The 19,886-nt window shown below is 36.2% G+C and overlaps 1 protein-coding gene across 1 annotated transcript in view; it reads left to right on the forward strand.

Moving 5' to 3' along the window:
* Positions 1–11,957: 11,957 nt before the first annotated feature.
* The window catches only part of nxph4 (neurexophilin 4), a gene marked incomplete at both ends in the record, with an annotated part of 98,239 nt that continues 90,310 nt past the window's right edge, over positions 11,958–19,886 (forward strand). The window contains one exon of the mRNA XM_079841662.1: positions 11,958–12,011. Coding sequence (XP_079697788.1) covers positions 11,958–12,011 — 54 coding nt within the window. The remainder of the gene's footprint in view (positions 12,012–19,886) is intronic.

The following is a 19,886-nucleotide window of genomic DNA, read 5'->3' on the forward strand; positions in this document are numbered from 1 at the left end:
GAAGGTGAATAGCTCACAGCCTCACGATCGTTAGTGTCAGATTACATGTGGTGTCTAACATGAGTCACGTCCACAGAGGACATGAGCTGTCTTCCCTAGAGAAAAGCAGAAAACTGCATTAAACTTTTACAAAGGTTACAATCAGTGTAGAGACTCCAGGACTCCTCTCTCTGTGTGTGTGTGTGTGTTCCGCTCAACCTCTATTCTGTTGGTTTTTATGGCTGTGGTTGTAAAACTGTGTTTGTGACTGTGTTTTTGCCCCCGTGTGGAGTCCAGCGATGAGACGCGGTGTGAGGAGCACAAGTCAAGTGTCTGACTGAGGTTTGGTGGAAGCGAGTGTGAGATGATGGTGATTCGCTCCACAGGGAGACGGGCTCTGGTGGAAATCTCAGCACGCCTGCTATCTGTAGGGAGCATCTTTGACTTGATGATCCTGCTCATCGCTGATGTCGACTCTCTCTCTCTCTCTCTCTCTCTCTCTCTCTCTCTCTCTCTCTCTCTCTCTCTCTCTCTCTCTCTCTCTCTCTCTCTCTCTCTCTCTCTCGCCCCCCAGAGAGCTCGCTGCTACCTGTCACTGTTTCTGCCTGCAGGCAGCTGAACCAGGGAAGGGGGGGGGGGCCCGGCTGTCACTGTGCCCGCTGGAAGAGTCACCTTTCTGGGATATGAATCCTAATGAGGTGGGGGGGGAGCCAAGACAGATGGGGAGAAGTGGAGGTCTGACAGGCCAGCGTACCGCTGAGCTGCCAGATTATTTTTGGTCATTTATAACTATAGTTACTTAAAAATACTGTGCTATGAATCCAGCACAACAGAGGCTCGGTCAAAAACCTCATGGCACGCGTTCATCTGAGGACTAGTGATGGAAATATTGTATCACTTTAATTATAATATATATTCTACGGAGCCCCGCATATGACATGCAGTAAAAAACTAGTAGGCTAAATCGTGCGCACGATTTACTATTTCGTTCCCTCGATTTATAAAGCGTGCGCACGTTTTACTAATTCGTTCCTTCAAATTGTTAAATTGTGCACATGATTTACTATTTCATTCCCTCGATTTATAAAGCGTACGCACATTTTACTAATTCGTTCCCTCGATTTGCTAAATCATGCGCATGATTTATAAATGGAGGGAACGAATTAGTAAATCGTGTGCACAATTTAACAATTTGAGGAAACGAATTAGTAAATTGTGCGCATGATTTATAAATCGAGGGAACAAAATATTAAATTGTGCGCATGATTTATAAATCGAAGGAACGAATTAGTAACTCGTGCGCACGCTTTACTTTTTTTTTTCTTGCATGTAATGTGCGGGGCTCCGTAATATTCACATATATATATACAGGGTTTTTAAAGATGTTTAATGTTTCTGAAAGAGTCTCTCCTGCTCACAGAGGGCTGTATTTATTTGATAAAAAAATACAGTAAAAATTGTGAAATATTATTATAATTTAAAATAGCTGTTTTATACCAAGGCTGCATTTAAACGATCGAAAATACAGTAAAAATTGTGAAATATTATTATAATTTAAAATTGCTGTTTTATACCAAGTCTGCATTTATTTGATCATAAATACAGTAAAAATTGTGAAATATTATTATAATTTAAAATTGCTGTTTAATAACAAGTCTGCATTTAATTGATCATAAATACAGTAAAAATTGTGAAATATTATTATAATTTAAAATAGCTGTTTTATACCAAGTCTGCATTTATTTGATCATAAATACAGTAAAAATTGTGAAATATTATTATAATTTAAAATTGCTGTTTAATAACAAGTCTGCATTTAATTGATCATAAATACAGTAAAAATTGTGAAATATTATTATAATTTAAAATTGCTGTTTTATACCAAGTCTGCATTTATTTGATCATAAATACAGTAAAAATTGTGAAATATTATTATAATTTAAAATTGCTGTTTAATAACAAGTCTGCATTTAATTGATCATAAATACAGTAAAAATTGTGAAATATTATTATAATTTAAAATAGCTGTTTTATACCAAGATTGTGTTTATTTGATCATAAATACAGTAAAAAAAAAAAAATATTATATAATTTAAAATAGCTGTTTTATACCAAGACTGCATTTATTTGATCATAAATACAGTAAAAATTGTGAAATATTATAATTTAAAATAGCTGTTTTATACCAAAGCTGCATTTATTAGATCATAAATACAGTAAAAATGTTTACAGTGAAACAGTGAAATATTCCTCCAGTGTAGATCAGCTGTTCTCTGTGTGAATATATAGTAAAGTGTCATTTATTCCTGTGATGAAAGCTGAATTTATCATCATTACTCCAGCCTTCAGTGTCACATGACCCTTCACTAATCATTCTCATATAATTATGAAACATTTCTGATTATTATCAGTGTTGAAAACAGTTTTATATATGAAAGGAATATTTTCTTGTTGTAAAGTGAAAACTCACTCAGCTTGTTTTTGACTCCAGATTCTGATTGGATGAGACGCATTTGAAGGTGATTAAACAGCTGATACACAGATGAATTGTGTTTAAAGTGTGAAGCTATTCTGCAACCTTAAACAAACGAGTTCATGTCAATGTAAATCTCTCAATTCTAGACACCCTTTAATAACTAATCATTTGCCTCGACTTTTTCACTTATTTCACATATCATGCATTCAATTGTTGATATAATATATGTAATTATTAAGATGTATATAAAAGAGTGGTTGGGTAATAAATATATTATTTTAATTAAGTTATATGATAGGTTTGCTATATGTCTGTAGCCCAATGATTGCTCAAGGATCTCTATACCTGCTGTAAGTCTCCAGTCTGTGAAGCTCCACTTCTTGAAGATTCGCTCTGAAACACATGGAAGTATCACCGATTAATGAGAAAAAATTGTGCAGAAATCACTTCTCTCTCCTGTCAGCACGATATAATATAATCTCATTCCTCTACTTCTACCTGACACCCATTACATGTCTGTCTCTCAGCCAGTGAGATATCGGCCTGAATCGCATTAAAATGACAAAGATATAATCATAATTCCTCTAAACATCTCAGTCCTGCACTACAGCGCTCCGCGAATCCATCAGAACAAACACAACTATAGGACAAGCTCTCCAATCACATTAGTGCCGTATAGCAGGATGAATACACACAAGAAACACACACGGCCAGCGGGAAATGAGGGTTTTACACAAACAAAAGCTCTCGTTAGAGATGTGTGGCCTATGTCACCTCATCATGGGGATGTGTCTGAGCCTGGAGCAAACACACACACACACACACACACACACACACACACACACACACACACACACACACACACACACACACACACACACACACACACACACACACACACACACACACACACACACACACACACACACACACACACACACACACACACACACACACAGTATATATACAAGCATCAGCGCTGCAGACTTCACAACTGGACCAGGACGTTCTGTGGAGTCTCACGTGCATCAATGTGTTTGGGCTTTTCCAGATTTTTCAATCAGAATCAATTGTGATCTCACAATTCTGACTTTTTTTTCCCTCACAATTGCAAGACATAAAGTCAGAATTGAGATATAAAGTCAGAATTGAGAGATATAAAGTCAGAATTGAAAGAAAGTCAGAATTGAGAGATATAAAGTCAGAATTGAAAGAAAGTCAGAATTGAGAGATATAAAGTCAGAATTGTAAGAAAGTCAGAATTGAGATGTAAAGTCAGAATTGAGATATAAAAGTCAGAATTGAGATATAAAGTCAGAATTGAAAGAAAGTCAGAATTGAGATATAAAGTCAGAATTGAAAGAAAGTCAGAATTGAGATATTAAGTCAGAATTGAGAGATATAAAGTCAGAATTGAAAGAAAGTCAGAATTGAGATATAAAGTCAGAATTGTAAGAAAGTCAGAATTGAGATATAAAATCAGAATTGTAAGAAAGTCAGAATTGAGATATAAAATCAGAATTGAAATATAAAGTCAGAATTGAGATATAAAGTCAGAATTGGAAGAAAGTCAGAATTGAGATGTAAAGTCAGAATTGAGATATAAAGTCAGAATTGAGATATAAAGTCAGAATTGAGATATAAAGTCAGAATTGAGATGTAAAGTCAGAATTGAGATGTAAAGTCAGAATTGAGATATAAAGTCAGAATTGTAAGAAAGTCAGAATTGTAAGAAAGTCAGAATTGAGATGTAAAGTCAGAATTGAAAGAAAGTCAGAATTGAGAGATATAAAGTCAGAATTGTAAGAAAGTCAGAATTGTAAGAAAGTCAGAATTGTAAGAAAGTCAGAATTGAGATATAAAGTCAGAATTTTTCAATCAGATAGTTGTTTTCTATGGAAGTGTTTCCGCCAAGGGATAAAACTATTTAAAAGATCAATTGTGATCTCACAATTCTGACTTTTTTTCCCTCACAATTGCGAGATATAAAGTCAGAATTAAGATATGAAGTCAGAATTGTAAGAAAGTCAGAATTGAGATGTAAAGTCAGAATTGAGATATAAAAGTCAGAATTGAGATATAAAGTCAGAATTGAGAGATATAAAGTCAGAGTTGAGAGATATAAAGTCAGAATTGAAAGAAAGTCAGAATTGAGATATAAAGTCAGAATTGAAAGAAAGTCAGAATTGAGATATAAAGTCAGAATTGAAAGAAAGTCAGAATTGAGATATAAAGTCAGAATTGAGATATAAAGTCAGAATTGAGAGATATAAAGTCAGAATTGAAAGAAAGTCAGAATTGAGATATAAAGTCAGAATTGAAAGAAAGTCAGAATTGAGATATAAAGTCAGAATTGAAAGAAAGTCAGAATTGAGATATAAAGTCAGAATTGAGATATAAAGTCAGAATTGAGAGATAAAGTCAGAATTGCGATATAAAGTCAGAATTGAGATATAAAGTCAGAATTGAGAGATATAAAGTCAGAATTGAGATATAAAGTCGGAATTGAGATATAAAGTCAGAATTGAGAGATATAAAGTCAGAATTGAGAGATATAAAGTCAGAATTGAGATATAAAGTCGGAATTGAGATATAAAGTCAGAATTGAGAGATATAAAGTCAGAATTGAGATATAAAGTCAGAATTGAGATATAAAGTCAGAATTGAGAGATATAAAGTCAGAATTGTGAGATATAAAGTCAGAATTGAGAGATATAAAGTCAGAATTGAGATATAAAGTCGGAATTGAGATATAAAGTCAGAATTGAGAGATATAAAGTCAGAATTGAGATATAAAGTCAGAATTGAGATATAAAGTCAGAATTGCAAGAAAGTCAGAATTGAGATATAAAGTCAGAATTGAGATATAAAGTCAGAATTGCAAGAAAGTCAGAATTGAGATATAAAGTCAGAATTGAGATATATAAAGTCAGAATTGAGATATAAAGTCAGAATTGATTGATATAAAGTCAGAATTGAGATATAAAAGTCAGAATTGAGAGATATAAAGTCAGAATTGTAAGAAAGTCAGAATTGAGATGTAAAGTCAGAATTGAGATATAAAGTCAGAATTGAGATATAAAGTCAGAATTGAGATGTAAAGTCAGAATTGAGATGTAAAGTCAGAATTGAGATATAAAGTCAGAATTGAGATATAAAGTCAGAATTGAGATATAAAGTCAGAATTGAAAGAAAGTCAGAATTGAGAGATATAAAGTCAGAATTAAGATATAAAGTCAGAATTGTAAGAAAGTCAGAATTGAGATGTAAAGTCAGAATTGAGATATAAAAGTCAGAATTGAGAGATATAAAGTCAGAGTTGAGAGATATAAAGTCAGAATTAAAAGAAAGTCAGAATTGAGATATAAAGTCAGAATTGAAAGAAAGTCAGAATTGAGATATAAAGTCAGAATTGTAAGAAAGTCAGAATTGTAAGAAAGTCAGAATTGAGATATAAAGTCAGAATTGAGAGATAAAGTCAGAATTGTAAGAAAGTCAGAATTGAGATATAAAGTCAGAATTGTAAGAAAGTCAGAATTTTTCAATCAGATAGTTGTTTTCTATGGAAGAGTGTTTCCGCCACGGGATAAAACTATTTAAAAGATCAATTGTGATCTCACAATTCTGACTTTTTTTCCCTCACAATTGCGAGATATAAAGTCAGAATTGTAAGAAAGTCAGAATTGTAAGAAAGTCAGAATTGAGATATAGGGCCCTATTTTAACGATCTGAAACGCAAGTGTCAAAGCGCGAAGCGCAAGTAACTTTGTGGGCGGGTCTCGGCGCTGTTGCTATTTTCCCGGCGGGATAAATGGCTCTTGCGCCCGGCGCAAATCTAAAATGGGTTGGTCTGAAGTAGCTTCATTATTCATAGGTGTGGTTTGGGCGTAACGTGAATAAACCAATCAGAGCGTCATCCAACATTCCCTGTAAAAGCAGGTGCGCAAGTTCCATTATGGATTGCTATTATTATGGCGTATTTACCAGGCGCACGCCAGGAGCGGTTCACAGCCGAGGAGACTGATGTTCTTGTAAGAGCAGTGAAAGACAGAGAAGTTGTGTTGTATGGGGATGGGAGAAACCCACCCAAAATAGCGTCGGTTAAACAGGCGTGGGAGGAAATAGCCACAATTGTTTCATCAGCTGGCATCCCCAGGACGTCGCACCAGTGCCGCAAGCGCTACAATGACATCAGAAGACGGGGAAAGTCCAAGCTTGCCAGCATCAATCGGGCACGCCGTGTAACGGGAGGTGGATCTGCCTCTACTCAGGACCTGACGCCAGCAGAGGACATCGCTGCGTCCACCCTCACCCATTTATTTTCCTGGTTCTTGACGGACAAACCAATTTGTTAGATGTCCTTATATACATATATGTCTTGCCAGAAGTTGCCACTATTGGGCAAACAGGTCTCCTTAATTATTAGACTACAATTAGCCTGAATAATTTGTAAGCTAGATTTATGCCTATTTTTTCACATCTTCGTGGCACACCACAATGATTTCCGTCATCTCATGTGTTAATAATTTTTAGTGTAACAATTTATGATTTGCAAAAATAACTGTTGCATCTGTGTAGATTACATGAGCAAAGTGTATGCGCGTTGTGCACGCTATACATTATGGTCAAGCATGCGCCCTTAAAATAGCATAATGAACAACGCGCAGCGCGCCACTGACTTTAGACTAGGTTTTTTCTGGTCAGTGGCGCAATTGTTTAATGGAACAGCAAAATAGCACCAGGGATTGTTTGCGCCGGAACACGCCTCCTTTTTTGCGCTGAACCGCCCAGGTAGCGCAAGTTCATTCACTAGTTTAGCGACGTGCTTCTGTGGAGGGAAAAGCGCGCTTTGCGCGGGTGCAAAATAGGAATGACACATGCGTCGGTGTACAAAGTCAATTGCGCTGGGTGCAAGATAGGGCCCATAAAGTCAGAATTGAAATATAAATTGTAATATAATATAATTGAAAAAATAGAATTGTGTGGCGGCAGTGGCTCAGTGGTTCATGTAGGTTGTCTACAAACTGGAAGGTTGGTGGTTCGATCCCCGCTTCCACCTGACCAAGTGCCGAGGTGTCCATGAGCAAGACACCGAACCTCAGCTGCTCCAGACGAGCTGATGGAGCCTTGCATGGCTGACACCGCCGTCGGTGTGTGAATGAGTGTGTGAATGGGGGAATGTGAGGCAAATGTAAAGCGCTTTGGATGGCCGTAGGTCTGTTAAAAAAGCCCTATATAAATGCAGTCCATTTACCATATAAAGTCAGAATTGAGATATAAAGTCAGAATTGAGTGATATAAAGTCAGAATTGAGATATAAAGTCAGAATTGAGATGTAAAGTCAGAAATGAGATATAAAGTCAGAATTGAGATGTAAAGTCAGAATTGAGATGTAAAGTCAGAATTGAGATATAAAGTCAGAATTGAGATATAAAGTCAGAATTGAGATATAAAGTCAGAATTGAGATGTAAAGTCAGAATTGAGATATAAAGTCAGAATTGAGATATAAAGTCAGAATTGAGATATAAAGTCAGAATTGAGATATAAAGTCAGAATGTGATATTTTTTATTCTGTGGTGGCAACAAGCGTCCATAGTTTTAATTACATTTATGAAATCTTTTTTTTATGTAGTATAGCGTTCATTCTAAATGCTTTATAGGTGCACACCATTATTGTGTTGATAATCTTGAGTCAGAATATCTTCATCTCTTCTCTGATGATGAGGGCGGGGCCACCTGTCACTCACATGAGATCAGCCAATAGCAAACCACAACCATCCAATCAATTCCCCACAGACACACTCAAGCCCCGCCTACATTTGTTCTTGTTTGCGTTTCACTTGATATACGGCACACTAGAGGAGAAAAGACGAGTGCTGACTTTAAAAATCTTAACATTTAAAATAGTACATTTATCTTAACCTGGGAAATAAAAGTAGGAAACACAAGAACGTGATTATGTGATTCTGAAGTCGCCGTTTGTCCAATAACATCCCAGAGGAAAGTGTGTATTAAACTGTTTTTACTCTGCAAACACAGGAAATCAACTGAGCAACAACTTGCAGTGTTGTTCTCTTTCCTAATCGATAATGCTGATAGTTTATATTATCATAAAATAAAGGTCAGCAAAATGCTAATGTAAGTTTCTCCTCAAATCAGAATCACAAAAGCGTTTATTTCATTGGACTCCAGGTGTAAAGAACATTAATTCTTCTCAAGGATTTGCCTCTGAGATTCCAGTTGTGTGTGTTTCTCTTGTGAAGTTATATATGGAGAAACCTCGCGATCTGCGTCATGTGACAGGCCGAGCATAGATTTTAAGGACACTGTACACACTCTGATTTGTGTTCTTCTAAAGTGAATCTGGCTTGTTCTGTTTTTAAATTGTGCTGATGTAATTAGCAATCTAGCGTTGTCATTGTGATGAACTGTGTGTTGCTCTCTCTCTGCTGGCGACAGTGGAAGTCTAAACAAAGAATCTTTACCACAGTGTAATTTTCTATTAACAAACGACAGAATCTAAGCTCCTTCAGCTCTGCACTAATGGTGAAGAAGTCAATACATGCATGGATGTTCCGTTGTTCAATTAAATTCACCTTTTTTTTCCTTGACACATTATTATTTATTTATATCGATAATAATATTCTTACAGCTGTCCCAGCTAACAGCATGGAACAATCTATTCCTTGTTTTACTAAATCATACGTACGATATAATAATCCATTCCTTGTTTTACTAAATCATACGTACAATATAATAATCCATTCCCTGTTTTACTAAATCATACGTACAATATAATAATCCATTCCTTGTTTTACTAAATCATACGTACAATATAATAATCCATTCCCTGTTTTACTAAATCATACATACGATATAATAATCCATTCCCTTGTTTTACTAAATCATACGTATGATATAATAATTCATTACTTGTTTTACTAAATCATACGTACAATATAATAATCCATTCCTTGTTTTACTAAATAATACATATGATATAATAATCCATTCCTTGTTTTACTAAATCATACGTACAATATAATAATCCATTCCTTGTTTTACTAAATCATACGTACAATATAATAATCCATTCCTTGTTTTACTAAATCATACGTACAATATAATAATCCATTCCTTGTTTTACTAAATCATACGTACGATAATATAATCCATTCCTTGTTTTACTAAATCATACATACGATAATATAATCCATTCCTTGTTTTACTAAATCATACATACGATATAATAATCCATTCCCTGTTTTACTAAATCATACATACGATATAATAATCCATTCCTTGTTTTACTAAATCATACGTACGATAAAATAATCCGTTCCCTGTTTTACTAAATCATACGTACGATATAATAATCCATTCCTTGTTTTACTAAATCATACGTATGATAAAATTATTTGTTTCTCAATTTAGGAAATCATGGCCATGTTGTACTAATTTGTTCCCTCGTTTTGTTTTCTTTGGTTTTCATGTGCACAATTTAGTAAAACAAGGGAACAATTATTGTATAATTCTTAGAATGTATTTGTGTATAGCTGGCGTGTTCTTTTAGCAAAGTATGGTGGAGGATTGATTATGTAGATGAACAAACCACAGGTGAACAATCTCAGGTGTAAAGGCTTATCTTAGACTTTACTGACCTGTACAGATGCTTGACCTTCTGTTACTGACATTTAGATTTTAAGTGCATATACTTTTCAAATAGCATTTTTATGATGACAAACGTGTATGTTTGCTGCTTTTGTTCACAGCTGCTGGCTCTAGATTTAAAAGGCACAGAAATCAAATGCGCTTTGCGTGACGTGGGTTGTTTGTGCGTAAATATGGTGATGTCAGAAAGGCTCAGTATTTGTCTGTTCTTATATTCGTCCATTAGTTCGTGTGATAGAGGCGAACTCTCTCCTCTTGTCGTGCTAGAATGAGTGTGTTATACGAGAGGATATGTGAGAAAATTGCGCTCATTTTTCCCGGGCATGTTCATTCATTTGTGCTAAAGCGCGCGTAGTTCTCTGAGAAATAGAAAACGCGCGCTTTACCAGCCCGCCAAATTCACCTGCCAACTTCAATCCAGCACGAGCCGCCGGATCACAGCGCAAACGAAACCAGCTCCAAACAATATGTATCCATGAAGGCAATTTGCTAAAATTGTGCAGGTGTGGAAGATTTTCTTGTTCTCGGTTGCATTCTGCTCCAGTGCACATTTGAGCACCTCTTTACATGTTGTCCTTTGAGTTGTTCCATCAATCATTTTACCACATTAATTATGCATAACAGTCCCGCGGTCATTTGATTGCAAGTCGACATGCAGATGTTTTCTTTCAGTCATTCGCAAGGGGGCGATGAAGGGTTGCCATCTAATATCCGCCATCTATCAGATGCACGCGCGATGAACTCCGAGGCGTCGCTGGATTGTTAAAGTGTGTGTGTGTGTGTGTGTGTGCTACTATATTCCCTCTCCCATCCGTGCAAGACTGCATGCATTCTGGTGTGTGTGTGTGTGTGTGTGTGTGTGTGTGTGTGTGTGTGTGTGTGTGTGTGTGTGTGTGTGTGTGTTTATGCGATGTTGAAATAATAAGGTGGGAAAAAAAGTCAAGCTCGCGCTTTCGGCACAGATTGCGCGTTTCACGTTTTAACACTGAGACTAGATGCACACTCACTCTTCCATGCTCGTTGCGCATCGCTTTCTGGCCAAATTGGAACAATGTCGCCTGCATTTTAAAGCTCAGGAAAACTTTTTACTCAGTGCACAATAATGTTAATGAGGATATGAGAGGTGCGCCAACTTTTGGCACCGCGCGCGCATGTGATAAAACACTCACGGGAGGTTTTAATACGTATAAAGCTTTTTTTTTTTTTTTTTTTTTAAACCCGAGTGCCTTGGCCTGATATATTTTTTTGTGATTTGGATCGTCCCCAGTTTTTACACCCCTTGAAACACTTCTTTTTTTTGTGCATTTTCTGCTTTACGCATGGGAGGTGTTTGACCTGTTGGCTTTTGAAATCGATATTCACACGTCTAGCTGTAAAGCGAGAGAGAGAGAGAGAGAGAGAGAGAGAGAGAGAGAGAGAGAGAGAGAGAGAGAGAGAGAGAGAGAGAACAGACGCAAAGTCTACACTGCGCGCGCGCTTTCGAGTGAGAGAACGCAACACAGTTTCTTTTTTAAACACCAAACGGGTGCGGTAATGAGGGCATTAGGCGCGAGCGCCAGCTGACAGCAGAAGTTGCCACCGTTCGTTCCCACACCAACTTTTCACCTCCGTAACACCCGAAACCCGCGAATGGATGTGCACTTCACTAATGACAAGGACTCCGAGAGCTGAGCCTCCGCGTCGCCTTAATAACTCCGAGAGCGCGGGCGCAACGCTCCAGTCTGTGAGAGCACCTGCCTCGAGCTCTTCCACCTCGGATGGTTTTGGGTCGGTGGCGTGTGTCCGGTATATGTTCACTCAACGGGACTAGTGTTCTCTAGGAACGGTGCGATGAGGCTGCTCTGCTGGAGCCTTCTGCTGCTCATCCAATGGATTCTGAGAAAGGTATGAAGCTCGTTTCTGTGAGTTTAGCATCTGTAAATGTGAAACTTGAGATGACGCGCTGTCTGTCAAATCAGCAATTGCGCGTAAACTGATTGTTTTTGCGCTGCTCTTTAAAAAATCATAATTTGAATGCATGCAAATCTGAGGATATAATGAACTCAAGCTCTTAAAAACAAAGTTTCTATATTGGCATCAATGGTTACAATTGCATTGTGCATTAGGTTCTCCACCACAAAATGATCCTTCTGTTTGCAACCTTAAATATTCATATTCACACAGCACAGAGTTCACATCCTGCATCTAAAGTGCATTAGAGAGGTGAAGCATCACAAATATAATTCACATTCGTACCCATGAATGATGTGTGTAACACAGATTAAAGTCCCTCATAAACAGGCGTGTGTGTGTGTGTGTGTGTGTGTGTGTGTGTGTGTGTGTGTGTGTGTGTGTGTGTGTGTGTGTGCGTGTGTGTGTGTGAGCAGTAACACACACCTCTCCCTGGCTTGTGAAGAACACATAAAAAGGCGACTTCTACATTTATTTATCTTGAGAAGGGCTGTTTAGAAATGAAATCACGCCGCTGCTGCTGCTGATAATAACATCATTCTTCTGTGAAGACAGGTAATGTGACGGCCTTTTGATGCGGCTTACCTGAAATAAAACATTTGATGGGGAAGTTTCGTCATCTGGTGTTAACACACCCCGTCTGGAGACGGCTGTTGAAAAGGCCACACTTTCCGGCTTGTGTAACACCGAGGAGTCAAACACACAATCGGCTGTTAAATCGCACAACAGGGACGCTGGAGGGAGAAGGCCGGGGTTCGGGGTTGGGTGTGTGCAGTTTATTAGGGGTATTTTTATATAAGGCGAGCGCCATCTTATTGATGATCCCATTACCACCCTCTGTAAGTGTGATCATGTCATAATGACCCGACTGTAAATCACACAGCTATGCAGAAATATGGCTTTTATGCTCGCACGCTTTATTAACGCCTTTATTCTCTTCTCCACTTTTGTCCAATATAATCTCGTGCCTCATTTTTAGGTGTGATTATTAAAGCATATTTTACTTTAGCCCACATTTTTATGGCCCACGTCGAAAGGCTGTAAAATCCATCTCCTGATGTTTGTTCCCTTCATATGCGATGTGCATATAAAATGTCTTAGTATTTTAAGCTGGTTTTCATATGTCATAAGTGTGCTCAGCGGAACGGTGCGCGAGTGCGTTGTGAAATGAATGCTGTCTTATCCGCTCCTAATAAATGGATCCAATTTACAAAGCTGCATGTATTTAAAAAAAGTTGCACCAGCAGGAGGTTCTTCTCACCCACCCGTTCAAACCCCACCCGCTTTACTCGTGTAATCCATCATATTAATGATAAAAGCAGTCGTATTACTGACTCCAGCCAGAGTGCTGCCTTTATTGCGGGGTTTAATGTCTAATCTTTGATGATTGATACGATAAGAGGATATTGTGTTCCTATTAAAGAGCAGTGCTTAATGCAGTCATGTTCTGGGGTTTATTTAGTGCTCCACTCTCTCTGATTGACAGGTGACTGAAGCCGGCTTGTGATGATGGTATGATTGGAGGTGTGTGTGTGTGCACATTTATCATTAAAACACAGCCATTCCTCAATGGCATCATTGTATCTTTGAAGGGAATATTCAGTAATGATGATGTGTGGTCTGATTGACAGAGTCTCGGGGTTAATGAATGCACTGAATAAACAGATCTCAGTCGACTGGAGCCTGCAATTAAAGTGAATTATTGGGGAAGCCCTACGCTGCGGTTTTCATATTGACGCCGCAGTTAAGTCTTTATGTGGATTTGTCTCACTTAAACCGCGTCCTAACCAGGCGTGACACGACAAGTAATTCATCTGTCCACTCTGAAAGCCATTAGCCGATGTGTTGGAGAGCGCAACCGTGACCGAAGCATCGTTTATGACCAAATCAAATCAGCTGCAATTAAAAAAGATTTATTTTAAGAATAAAAATAGGACAAAATGTGTACAATGCATATTTAAATATATTTTTATAATATAATTCAATAGTTATGCACATTTTGTCATATTTTTATTCTCATGATAAATGGCTTAAAATTAATAGTTTTGCTTTTATTTTTTTACACCGGTGTTGAGAGATTACATCATATGCATTGATTCATAAATACACACAACATTCGGGTTCCAGAAGTCAAAACTCTATTTAATGATAACTTATCAATCTTTTAAGAGCTATAAGGTTGTTAACCATCGGTATTTGCTTCTGTTAAAACTGCATTATTTCAACTTGGATGTTGAATTTGTGCTGAAAAACTACATTACCCATAATGCCCATGACAATTCCACCAATCAGAGAGTCGAAACAAGAACGCAACAAAAGAGCTCTTTAGCTGCACCCACTCCCATTAAGCTCCTCGAATTACACTCTCAAAATATTATTGCAATAATCTTAAAATATTTAGTTTTTATATACGTAATCAACATTCTCCATCGTTTTTTAATTCAGTTATACTGTTGGCAATGCTTCATGGGATTTGTAGTTCTTTCCCTCGCTAGTCTTGAACGTTTGTATAATATTTTTTTGCTTCAAATCAAAGTTTGTAGTGTACCTCATAGATTGGTTTATAGCTTTTAACACTTTTATAAAGACTTTCTGGAATGAGAAATTAATTAAAAAAATACTCCCGGAATTGAAGAAGTGGGTTAGAGTCGGTTACTCACAAAATACTGAAATATTTGCATTTTTTGCAATAATCTTAAAGCATTTTGTTTTTATATACAACACATATTTTTTTTAAATGAGTAGTTTTAAATTTGTCCATCATTTTTTATTTGATTATGCTTCATGGGATTTGTAGTTCTTTACCTCACTACACACATTTTTTTTGCTTCAAATGAAAGTTTGTAGTGTTAAGATTTACCTTGCAGCTTGGTTCATGTCTTTTATTGCTTTTATAAAGACTTTTTTAAATTAGAAATGAATTTTAAAAATACTCCCGGAACTGAAGATGTGGGTGGGGACGGATGCACGGTACAGTCATGTGGAGCCGTACTATGGATCAATGAGAGTTCAGTCAGTATGGTGAAAAACTACATTACCCATGATGCTGTACAGAAAATTCCACCAGAGTCAAAAAAAGCAGAACACACAAAAAAAGCTCTTTAGCCCCGCCGACTCGCATGAAGCGTCACGAATGACGTAATCGAGTCAATCGCCCTACACTCTCAAAATATTTAAATACTTGTATATTTTACAATTTTGTTTTTATATACAAAATCCTAATTTTTTATATTTCTCCATCGTTTTTAATTCAGTTACAGTGTTGGCAATGCTTCATGGGATTTGTAGTTCTTTCCCTCGCTAGTCTTGTATGTTTGTATAATATTTTTTTGCTTCGAATCAAAGTTTGTAGTGTTATGATTCACCTCATAGCTTGGTTTATGGCTTTAAACGCTTTTATAAAGACTTTCTGGAATGAGAAATTCATTTAAAAAATACTCCCGGAATTGAAGAAGTGGGTGGGGACTGTTGGACACTATAGTCATGTGGAGCCGGATTATGGACCAATGAGAGTTCAGTCAGTATAAATCCGAAGTGAAAAACTACATTACCCATGATGCTGTACAGAGTCCAAACAAGCAGAACGCGCCAAAAAAAGCTCTTTAGCCCCGCCCACTCACATGAAGCACCGCAAATTACGTAATCGAGTCAATCGCCCTACACTCTCAAAATATTTAAATACTTGCATATTTTGCAATAATCTTAAAATATTTTTTTTTATATACAAAATAAAAAAAAATTATATTTCTCCATCGTTTTTAATTCAGTTACAGTGTTGGCAATGCTTCATGGGATTTGTAGTTCTTTCCCTCGCTAGTCTTGAACGTTTGTATAATATTTTTTTGCTTCAAATCAAAGTTTGTAGTGTTATGATTCACCTCATAGATTGGTTTATGGCTTTTAACACTTTTATAAAGACTTTCTGGAATGAGAAATTAATTAAAAAAATACTCCCGGAATTGAAGAAGTGGGTGGGGACGGATGCACAGTACAGTCATGAGGAGCCGGATTATGGACCAATGAGAGTTCAGTCAGTATAAATCCGAAGTGAAAAACTACATTACCCATGATGCTGTACAGAGTCAAAACAAGCAGAACGCGCCAAAAAAAGCTCTTTAGCCCCGCCCACTCACATGAAGCACCGCAAATTACGTAATCGAGTCAATCGCCTTACACTCTCAAAATATTTAAATACTTCAATAATCTTAAAATATTTTGTTTTTATATACAAAATCCAAATTTTTTATATTTCTCCATCGTTTTTAATTCAGTTATACTGTTGGCAATGCTTCATGGGATTTGTAGTTCTTTCCCTCGCTAGTATTGTACGTATTTTTTTTGCTTCGAATCAAAGTTTATAGTGTTATGATTCACCTCATAGCTTGGTTTATGGCTTTAAACGCTTTTATAAAGACTTTCTGGAATGAGAAATTAATTTTAAAAGTACTCCCGGAACTGAAGAAGTGGGTGGGGACGGATGCACAGTACAGTCATGTGGAGCCGGATTATGGACCAATGAGAGTTCAGTCAGTATGCCTGTGTGTTGCAGGTTAGGACGGACCTCAGATTTACATGAAAGAGTGGTGGCTGGTTAGTGTTTGGTGTTGGTATCATGTCAGATGATTTAGGAGCACAGCTGAGGTTTTAAATATACATACAGAGAGCTCTTGTCACATCACTTCAGCTGTAGAGTAACAAGCATAACTGTGATTTCTTCTGTTCATTGCATTATTTATTGCACGTCTACCTCATCAATAAATAAGACCAAGGCAAGTGATATAAATCGCCACGTTCGCGGCAACATTTTTTAAAGATGTGAAGTTGAGTTAAAAATACAGAAATGAATAATGATGGGTACGTTTACAAGCCCTCTTGAAGCGAAGCTGCCCAAGGTCTTTCTCAGAGCCCACTTTATTCATCAAACCTCCCGTCTGCGTGACGGATGGCGAGGGAAGCTGCAGGAAAAGCTCCAGATTTCCTCAGCTAACCTCTGCTTCGAACGCCACCTTTACGCCACATCCAATCTGACGCTGAGTTATGCGCTAACTGCCCAATCAGGGGGCGGCAATTACCCCTGCCCGCCCAGCAGCTGCCCGCGCGAACAGATGCCCGTATGTTTCAGAGGAGGTAAATCAGATCTCCCCAGAGCAGGAGCGAGGAGACGAAAGCACTGGGCTGGACATCAGACCTGGAGTGTGTGCCAGGATCGGCCCGGTCCAGCTGCCGCCCCGTCGCTCTGTGGGCCGTCCAGCAGACTCGGCCTTTCATCTGACCCGCTCCAGAACCCTCTCTTCAGCCCAGGGGCATCTTCTGACAATCTTTCCGGGAATATATTTGATTTCTGTAGAGTTAGTTAGTGGTTGACCGCTAGGGGTTTCACTGTGGCCAGTGTTCATATGTGTGTGTGTGTATATATTTAGTGCTGGGTTGTAACAAAAATACAAAAAATAAATACTTTAAAACAAGCATTTCAAAATGCTTGTAATCAGACTACAGGTTTTTTTTTGTTGATTTTGTTGTTGATTACTTAATATTCACAAAATGGCAGTATTTTATCCATATTCCAAATGTTATCCATAATTCCATATTCCAAATGTTATCCATAATTCCATATTCCAAATTGTATCCATAATTCCATATTCCGAATTTTATCCATAATTCCAAATTTTATCCATAATTCCATATTCCAAATTTGATCCATATTCCAAATTGTATCCATAATTCCATATTCCAAATGTTATCCATAATTCCATATTCCAAATTGTATCCATAATTCCATATTCCAAATTGTATCCATAATTCCATATTCCGAATTTTATCCATAATTCCAAATTTTATCCATAATTCCATATTCCAAATTTGATCCATAATTCCAAATTGTATCCATAATTCCATATTCCGAATTTTATCCATAATTCAAAATTTTATCCAAAATTCCATATTCCGAATTTTATCCATAATTCCAAATTGTATCCATAATTCCATATTCTAAATCTTATCCATAATTACATATTCCAAATTGTATCCATAATTCCATATTCCGAATTTTATCCATAATTACATATTCCGTATTTCATCCATAATTCCATATTCCGTATTTTATTCAGAATTCCATATTCCAAATTTTATCCATAATTCCATATTCCAAATTGTATCCATAATTCCATATTCCGAATTGTATTCATAATTCCATATTCCGTATTTCATCCATAATTCCATATTCCGTATTTTATTCAGAATTCCATATTCCAAATTTTATCCATAATTCCATATTCCAAATTGTATCCATAATTCCATATTCCGAATTGTATTCATAATTCCATATTCCGTATATTATCCAAAATTCCATATTCCGAATTTTATCCATAATTCCAAATTGTATCCATAATTCCATATTCTAAATCTTATCCATAATTACATATTCCAAATTGTATCCATAATTCCATATTCCGAATTTTATCCATAATTACATATTCCGTATTTCATCCATAATTCCATATTCCGTATTTTATCCAGAATTCCATATTCCGAATTTTATCCAGAATTCCCTATTCCAAATTGTATCCATAATTCCATATTCCGAATTGTATTCATAATTCCATATTCCGTATATTATCCATAATTCCATATTCTGTAAATTATCCATAATTCCATATTCCGTATTTTATCCATAATTCCATATTCTGTGTTATCCATAATTCCATATTCCGAATTTTATCCATAATTCAAAATTTTATCCAAAATTCCATATTCCGAATTTTATCCATAATTCCAAATTTTATCCATAATTCCATATTCTGAATTTTATCCATAATTACATATTCCAAATTGTAACCATAATTCCATATTCTGAATTTTATCCATAATTCCATATTCCGTATTTTATTCAGAATTCCATATTCCAAATGTTATCCAGAATTCCATATTCCGAATTTTATCCAGAATTCCCTATTCCAAATTGTATCCATAATTCCATATTCCGTATTTTATCCATAATTCCATATTCCGTATATTATCCATAATTCCATATTCTGTATATTATCCATAATTCCATATTCCGTATTTTATCCATAATTCCATATTCTGTGTGTTATCCATAATTCCATATTTCGTATTTTATCCATAATTCCATATTCTGAATTTTATCCAGAATTCCATATTCTGAATTTTATCCATAATTCCATATTCTGTATTTTATCCATAATTCCATATTCTGAATTGTATCCATAATTCCATATTCCGTATTTTATCCAGAATTCCATATTCCGAATTTTATCCAGAATTCCATATTCCGAATTTTATCCAGAATTCCATATTCCGAATTTTATCCAGAATTCCATATTCCGAATTGTATCCATAAGTCCATATTCCAAATTTTATCCAGATTTTCCATAATTATTTTTTATTTTTGAAATCTTCCTTTCTCAAAGGTTTTGTTGAATTACACACACATGCAGGCGATTATACTGTAATTACATGGGAAATTAAGAGGCCGCACAGCATAAACAAATAAAATATTAAATTTTTGTTTTTATTTATTTATTATAACTTAACTTTTTATGATTTAATTAAGCTTTGCATGAATGTATGAACCCCCGTCAGGGTTTGGGAAACCCTGACGTATTGTAATAATAAATGCACTTTATTTTAAATCATTTTTCTTTCTCTTTATATTTTTTAATTATCAATATGGTAATATTCATATCAATGTTATGAACCAGTTGGGTCAAAAGTTGTTTTTTTTCTTCCGAATTTCATGTAATTTGTATTCATATAATCTGCTAAACTTCATAATTACAAGTGGAATGT

This window comes from Gobio gobio (assembly GCF_949357685.1).
Source record: "Gobio gobio genome assembly, chromosome: 17".
NCBI lineage: Eukaryota > Metazoa > Chordata > Actinopteri > Cypriniformes > Gobionidae > Gobio > Gobio gobio.